The sequence below is a fragment of the Formica exsecta genome, unplaced genomic scaffold (genome assembly GCF_003651465.1).
Source record: "Formica exsecta isolate Colony F162 unplaced genomic scaffold, ASM365146v1 scaffold75, whole genome shotgun sequence".
Classification (NCBI taxonomy): Eukaryota; Metazoa; Arthropoda; class Insecta; order Hymenoptera; family Formicidae; genus Formica; species Formica exsecta.
Genome location: NW_021853517.1, coordinates 45,228 through 53,346, shown reverse-complemented (window position 1 = coordinate 53,346; position 8,119 = coordinate 45,228). Strand labels below are relative to the sequence as shown.

The window sequence follows — 8,119 nt, the reverse complement described above, 5'->3', positions numbered from 1 at the left end:
TAAATTAAAAAAATTCCCCTCGATAGATCGTAACTATAACATTTCTTTATAAGAAAATATTTTTATTTTTCAGATCGAACTAACCTACAATGCAAAATCATGCAGACACTAGGATCATGAACGCTCATCATTGGTGCATGCAACTTGCCATAAAAGTTACAATTTTTTATGAAACTTAATAATTTTTTATATACATGTACTCAAATATATAACAAATAAAATAAAAAAACTCTGTATTGATTACTGCATTATTTACTGAAAACAAAAATTCCCGAAAATTGGCCATTCTTGCGCGCGACAAAGGTATGTAACCCCTTAAGAAAGCATTTTTCGATCCATATTTATAAGAAATTTTTTGTTCAGGATTAAATTTCCTATAAGATCCCAAAGTCTGGCTGGAACGTTCGGGGCCACCCTGTATATATGTAATGCCATTTGTACACTGTATATTGTAACATGTGAGATAGCAATTTAGCAGAGTATTGTTACGTCCTGGCGACTCCACGATTTCTTTCTTCCGCGACGTTGCGGTAACGATCGTCAGTTGGTGATAAGAATGAATCGTTCAATAAACAAAGCATCTTGTGCCATACGTTTCTTTTAAACACTGTCATTTGTCAGTAACTACATCCACGAGTATCCATGGGAAAGACGCAAGGAAATTGGTGATGGAAACCATGCCGGTCTCGAGATAAATAAAAAATAACAGCTACCCCTTGCAGTAGAATTTCCGGCGGAAGAACAAGGAGATAACAAGAACTTTTAACGAAATGTTTAATAAACTCATTGTCAGCCGCATTAATACTGATAATAATTTTCTAACGGACAAGTAATAAACACAGCTGCATCAACGTTGACAAAAATAATTATAAGGAAGTAAAACCCTTTTCTAATCAGATCATGTGCGCGAGGGTCCCCCGGAAAGGCTAATGTTTAAGGAACTTTTGAACTAATATCGAACTCACCAACCGACGATCAGCACGGGTAAAAATATGAAAATAGGAGACACCCCCTGCCGAATGAGGACACTGGCACGATTCTAATTTGTTAAAATCTTGAAGAATCCCTACTTTGGCATAATTTCAACTCGTTAAAGTTTTTGGAAGATCCCACTCTAAAAAATTAGAAGACGCCCTCAAAAAGGGAATTATAAAAGAAAGAACTCGTAAGACTCGAGAACTTATTATTCATTCATTCTTTCAATATCAATAAGTACCGGGCAATCAGTCTCGTGTGCGCCCATAAAGACTAAACCTCGCAATTAGAAAAAGAGTGACCAGTTCAATATCAGTGTCCTCTTCTCGGCGTCGTCTCCAGGGCAACCCGGCATCCGCACAGCGTTATATCCTAGCGAAGGACGACAAGTTTTGGCAATCTACTCAACCTACTAATCAAAAGTCAGCAACAAACGTAAGTCTTTAATAACTCAGTTGAATTACATTTTTATTCCCGCAATAAATAACGTTGTCACTGGTTCCATAGTGAGAACCAGATCGGAAAAAAATTACGAATTCCAACCCGCCACTGCAAAGGTCCGTTTCGCGAATCAGAAGACGCGAACTTCTGTAGACTTAAAATTAACCATAGCCAGTAGTAGTAGTAGTGATTACTCAGTAAAAACACACATAGACACAGCCACTGAACACACAACCCTTCCTCTTTCCCCCTATCACTACTCCCCGAGTTACTCCCCTAGTTACTCTCCAATATATCCTTCGGAACCACCTTCTCCCGAACTGCCGCTTTCCCCTCGGTCGTTCTCCTCGTTGTCAACGATCATCCTTGATGATTCACCCCCTCCTTCTCCTCCTTCCAAATTAGACGAGTTCGAGAAGGCATTGCAGGATTTCTGCAATGAACTCCCTGATTTGGAGGACGAATCCTGCTATCAATCTCCACTCCCTCCTTTTTCCCCTCTTGAATCTGACGAATTCGAGAGAGAACTGGAAGAGTTCTGCAATGAACTCCCAAATCTCGATGACGAATCCTCATACCAATCCTAGAATTACGAAATCAACCTCCTAATATTCCTACACACTCTCACTCACACAAATTGTTTTATTTTCTTTTTCTAACAGATATTTTGTAATGACCAGTCAGAAATTCAATATTAATAATAGAATCTTGCCTCATTGGACCGAGTTATCCGTCACCGCCTCGCGAAAGCGGCTTGTTACAACCCCTCTCCTTCCCCAGTCAAAAGATCGCACCTGGTCCCATCCCGCGTAATAGAGATTAAATTCTTTTACCAAAAAGGGACCGCCGAGCGAACTTCCGAAAAACAGAGTAATAGCGACCCTAACGGTCGTTTACCTGATTTTCGGACCGTCAAGTTCGTTCGACCCGATTCTAACGCTTCGAGACGTTTAACTTCGGAATCGTAAAGATAGTGGTTGCGCCCTTCCACTGACTCATCTTTCCTCAAGTCTGGACGTAACAGTACGAAAGCTGTATAATACACGCGTTACAATAAATATAATTTAGCCGCTACGTGGCTAATTACGAACAATCCCTTATTACACAAATAAGCAACTTTTACTAATATGCATCAATGTATTTATTGGCTTATTATTTATTCACATCTTTTACATATAATATGTTATACATTTCAAGAAACTGACAATAAAATTAAAAATTTAATTAATATTAAGAATAAACTTTTATTTAAATTTTTATTTCTTGTATAGAATTTAATAAATTAATTTTGTGGTATCCAATTGTTGCACGTTGGAAAGTTACGTGGTACAGGTGGAAGATCATATGACGTACCAACATGTAAGACAACATTCATTCCGGTTGCAGTATGCCATGAAAAATGACAATGAAAGAACCACCAGCCTGAAAAATAAATAATATTCCTGATCAATTATCTATTCAAAGTACAAAAATATAAAACTTAGAGTAAAAGGAGCGGGTAGATCACAGTAAACTGAACAGAAAAGTCCTGTAACATTTTTTTCTATAACGCTTAATATAGGAGTTATTATTGAGTAAAGTCTGGTCACACACACACAAATTAGCGCCGACTTTTAGCCGGACGCACGTAGGTGAGACGCCCGCCTGGTAGTGTGCGCCGCCATAACGACGGAGTGCTCACGTACACTATCAGACGCGGCTAAAGGTCGGTATTGCTTGAAGATATCGATCTAGAAACAAAACTACGTATGTTCTTTCAACAGGATGGTGCTCCAGCACACTGGAGTAGGAGAGTTAGACATCATTTGGATCTCAAATTTCCAGGTAGATGGATAGGACGCGGTGAACCAGTGTCATGGTGTCCTAAGTCTCCAGACTTGACAAATTTAGATTTCTTTTTATGGGGATACCTGAAGAACATTGTATACTCAACAGCACCCACAACAAGAGAGAATATGATGGAGCGCATAACTATTGCCTGCCGAAGCATTCCGAAAAATATACTTTTATCGACAGTTGACAGTTTTGAACGTCGAGTTCAATTATGCATAGATAATAATGGACAGGTATTTGAACACTTGTTAAGGTCATAAGCCATACAATAACTAATTCTGACTAGATAATTTTGACTTAATCGGCTGGATCAGTCCCGGTCTTGCCTTAATCGGCTGAAGGCATTTTTTAATAATTTTCCTTCCTTTTCATTTTTGGTGTCAAAAGTAGGGGTTTCCATAAAAAATTTTTAAGTTGACCTTCAAATGACCTCCATATTTCACCCCTAGATCAAAGTCAAGGTCAACCTTCGTATTTGACACACACACGCACACACACACACGACAGAGAGAGTTTGGAGTCATTAAATACCGTGAAAATGACGAATCACGGGGTCCTGATTTCTGCATAACACACACACACACAACACACACACAACAGAGGTGTAATTCCGACCGTGCAACCTACACGTGGTACACTTTGGGTAATGCTAATGCCGGCAGTACTGTATTTTTCAAGCCTTATAATTCGAAAAGTACATGATAAAAAAATACTTTCTTGTAGTGTTATATATATATATATATATATATTATCCAGTTTATTAGTAAAAATCATAATTTCAAAATTGTAATTTTTTATATGATTTATAATAATATAAGCTTTTTACAGAATTGAAAAATATAATTGTATGTAGAGAAATTATGTCAACCTGGATTATCTGCCTTGAAGCGTAAGATGGTAAAACCAGTATTTGGTACAATTACAGTATCTTTAGGACTACAATGTGTATAATAACCATTTTGTAAGCGTGTCATATGAGCTTCCATCTCTTTCATTACATCCTTATTTGTTATATCGTTTTTATTAAGTGCATTAACAAATTGCCCTGCATACATTACACAAAAGCTATAACCGTGTAAATGAAATGGATGATTTAAATCCTGTAAAGGTCCTGTAACACATTATAATTGATTTTCTCGTAATTAATAACAATAATAATTTATCATATATGTATTCTAATATGTTACATTATTCAATTCATATTAGCTTTCTCGAATAATATATTAATGTAATAAAGACTCTTATGAATATATCTTACGAAGGAAATAAAAAGCAATCAAGAGCCAGCGCAGTAATTTGTGCGCATATGTTTTATTACAATCAAATTACATTGATATTTTGACTAAGTGATAGACACAATCACAAAAAACATACGTTTCGATTCTTTTTTTGGACCATCTTCAGTGCAATTACAAAGTATATGGAATATATTATATCAAAAATATAATAGTAATAATATGCAGAACAAGAGTGAGTCATGTTGTCGGAAGGTAAATGTGGAAGAAAAAGATTGTCCGATAAAATATACTACATTAAAAAAACAACTGGTAATACAAATATATCGAACTTGAGTGAGTCACCCATGTTGCACAAAAGGCAAATGTTACACACAGATGTTCGAGACTGCGTATTATTACTATTATATTTTTTATATAATATATTCCACATACTTTATAATTACGCTGAAAATGGTCCAAAAAGGGGACCAAAACGTACGCTTTTTGTGATTGTGTCTATCATTTAGTTAAAATATCAATGTTATTTGATTGTAATAAAACATGCGCACAAATTACCGCGCTGGCTCTTGATTGCTTTTTATCTCCTTCGTAAAATATATTAATTAGTACGTTTTTTTTGTACATATGTTGTATACAATATAGACATCAATAACAGCATAGATAATATCTTTAACGACGAATTGTCCGATAAAATATCAACTCCAATCTCACAAGGGAAATGTCCTCCGACTTAGATGAGCTTTGAATATGTTGTAGTCTAGATTGAAATAAGACATAATTTTTATACGCACTTTTATAACCGTTAAGGGGATGAAACATCCTCTTGAAAAAAGTTGGTTTTTATATTTCTTAGCGAATACCGTCCAAAACGGTAAAAGATATAAAAAAGGTTGCAAAGAAAAGTTTTATAGTTTTTAATGTACTTTACAATAATGCAATTAGATTTTTCAGAAATGTTATATTTTTCGAGAGAGAGAAATTCCTCCCCCCCCCAATTTTATTAAATTTTAAAATTACCTTGTCTTATAGCAAACTTAAAGCGTATTTAATGCCAAATTCGACCATATATAATAATGTTGTATAATGTTGTATGAAAATACATTTTTCAGAAATAAGCTAAAAATACCTCTATATCGCTATACACACGATCCATCCACATTGTTGTTAGACGATTCGGGTTTTTTCGCACATGTATGGCGAATTCAGCATCAATGAAGTATCTTTATGAATAAGAAGATAAACCGTTAATCAATTTTCCACGGAAGAGATGGATGCTTGGTTCGTGCCTCCTGCCGCCTTAAATCCCCCCCTCGCTTCACTCTGCGGTGTACGTCTGTGTCAGCGTAAAAGCTGGTAATCTGTCCACTAGATCCACCACGTGGTGACGGTGGATGATCATATTATTAATTGGGAGCAGAAGAGGGGGCTGCTTAGGCGTAGTGGTTTAGGATGGACTACTCGAGGAGGCTTCCATTCATACTGGTGACGAGTCAAGACTCATCGCTGAGTGGCTACGGGGGCCAATTTTCAATCGTTTAATATGATTGGACCGCTCTGGAGGCGTGCTGGAGATGTCGTCTCTCCGTGGCAATCGTCACTGCATCCATGGAGCGTGATTCCAACATCGCTCTGGAGTCGTATGTACTGTGTTAAAGTGGCGTAAGGTGTGAGGTCTGAATATTAGATACCTCGTTTCCATTGCTAAGTCGTCGAAATACGGCGCTAGTGGTCTCTCCATGAAACGACCAGTATCCGGCGCTAGATTGCCAGTAACCGGCGCTAGTTTGTCGAAACCCTGCGACATTTAGTTATCTACCGTAAAAGGAGGGAAGGACGACCGTCCAATAACCCCAAACATCGTCAAGGAAAGGAGTTCAACGCCGACCATTCAGTGGTAGTTCCGTCACTCATCTCGCCATCAAAGAGATCTCCAAGGCGAAAAGCGATCTCCACACAGGCGAGTCCAAGAAAGATCCATATAAATGTCGCCACGCAAACGAAAAAGAGAGAAGGAAGATTAAGAAGACTCGGGTTCGATTCCCGATTCAGCCACTTGTACCTCGCGTATTTTTTCAGACCCGCAAATGTTGTTTTCTAACAATTATTTGTCGGGCTGAGGAAGTGTGTAAACGCCCTACACAGACACGACAGTGCCGCTGCCACGGAAGAGATGGATGCTTGGTTCGTGCCTCCTGCCGTCTTAAATCCCCCCCACGCTTCACTCCTACATGAATTTTCAAAAATTTTTGTGATTTATGGTAAAATGTAAAATATATACATATATATGTTCACATTTTTCTTAAAATTTTGAAAATTTTTGCGGGCATCAATAATATAGCTTATACAGTGCCTACCAAAAGTTCCTGGCCACCTAAATAATTTTTGAATGGTTTGAAATATAGGATTGAAATTTATAGGGATACAATGGGATCACAAAGTCTATTATTTAACCACAAAAACACCCACTTCTACACCCGCGGAGGACGGGGAGAGGGGGGAGCCAAAAAATCTTAAATGGCATGTGGAGTTGAGTGAGGGCTTTCGTTCGAAAGGGCTTTCCGAGACGAAAACAACGCGAGGTCGCCGAGGTCTCTACGATTTTTTTTTGCAGAGTTATGATTATTTGAACATTTCTATTGAGATTTTGCGATAGCGAGGGCTCATGGCGACAACAGAAGAAAGATAGGGCTTTACCCGGACACGCGCGTTCCTGAGTGTGTGTGTTTGTGCGTGTGCGTGTGCGTGTGTGCGTGCGTGTGTGCGTGCGTGTGTGCGTGCGTGTGCGCGTGCGTGTGCGTGCGCGCGTGTGTGTGTGTGGGGGGTGGGGGTAAATAAAGTCCTATCGAGAAATAGCGGATTTACTCAATGCCACATATCCTGACCGTGAACCAATTTCAAAATCATCTGTTGAAAGAACTGTTGGTCGTTTCCAAAGAACCGGTATAATTAAAGATGCGCCTAGATTTGGAAGACCCAAAAATGCTAGTAATGACGAAAAAGGTTTAGATGTTCTGCTAACTGTATACGATAATCCCCATACATCGGTCTCGAGAGCAGCTCAAGAAAATGATATTCACAACATCAGTCCATCGAATTTTGAAAAAGCAGTGGAATTTTGCGACACAATGATGACACGACCCGCTGATAATCGTCAGTTTTTCAACTGGATCTGTTTTTCTGACGAAGCAACATTTGAATTAAACGGTTCTGTAAATCAACAGAATATGAGGTATTGGGCAGATGAAAATCCGCATTGGATTAGAAACAGTCATACACAGTATCCTCAGAAGGTTAACGTTTGGGCCGGAATAATGTTTAATCGTATTATAGGACCTTTTATTGAAGGAAACATAAATTCTCAAAATTATTGCAATTTTGAAAACCAAGTGATACCGGCTATTCAGGATATTGCTGGAGAAGCTTTCCACAATGTTTGGTTTCAGCAAAATGGGGTTCCGGTTCATTTTTCTCTGGAAGCTCGAAATATTCTCAACGATGTTTTTACTGATCGATGGATTGGTAGAAGAGGCACAATAGAATGGCCACCGAGATCACCAGATCTGACCCCATTAGACTTCTTTTACTGGGGGTATTTGAAAACAAAGGTCTATGAGACTAGGTCCGAAAATTTA

At 38.2% G+C, this 8,119-nt stretch overlaps 1 protein-coding gene across 2 annotated transcripts in view; it reads right to left on the bottom strand.

The window, feature by feature from the left end:
* Positions 1-2,542: 2,542 nt before the first annotated feature.
* The window catches only part of LOC115243914 (laccase-22-like), a 31,923-nt gene continuing 26,346 nt past the window's right edge, over positions 2,543-8,119 (bottom strand). The window contains exons 2-3 of one of the 2 annotated variants that reach the window (XM_029821218.1): positions 4,118-4,360; positions 2,543-2,838 (exon numbers count right to left, since the gene is read on the bottom strand). In XM_029821218.1, the coding sequence (XP_029677078.1) occupies positions 2,699-2,838; positions 4,118-4,360 (383 nt within the window). In that variant the 3' untranslated portion in view covers positions 2,543-2,698. The remainder of the gene's footprint in view (positions 2,839-4,117; positions 4,361-8,119) is intronic. The other variant, XM_029821219.1, reaches the window with a different exon arrangement.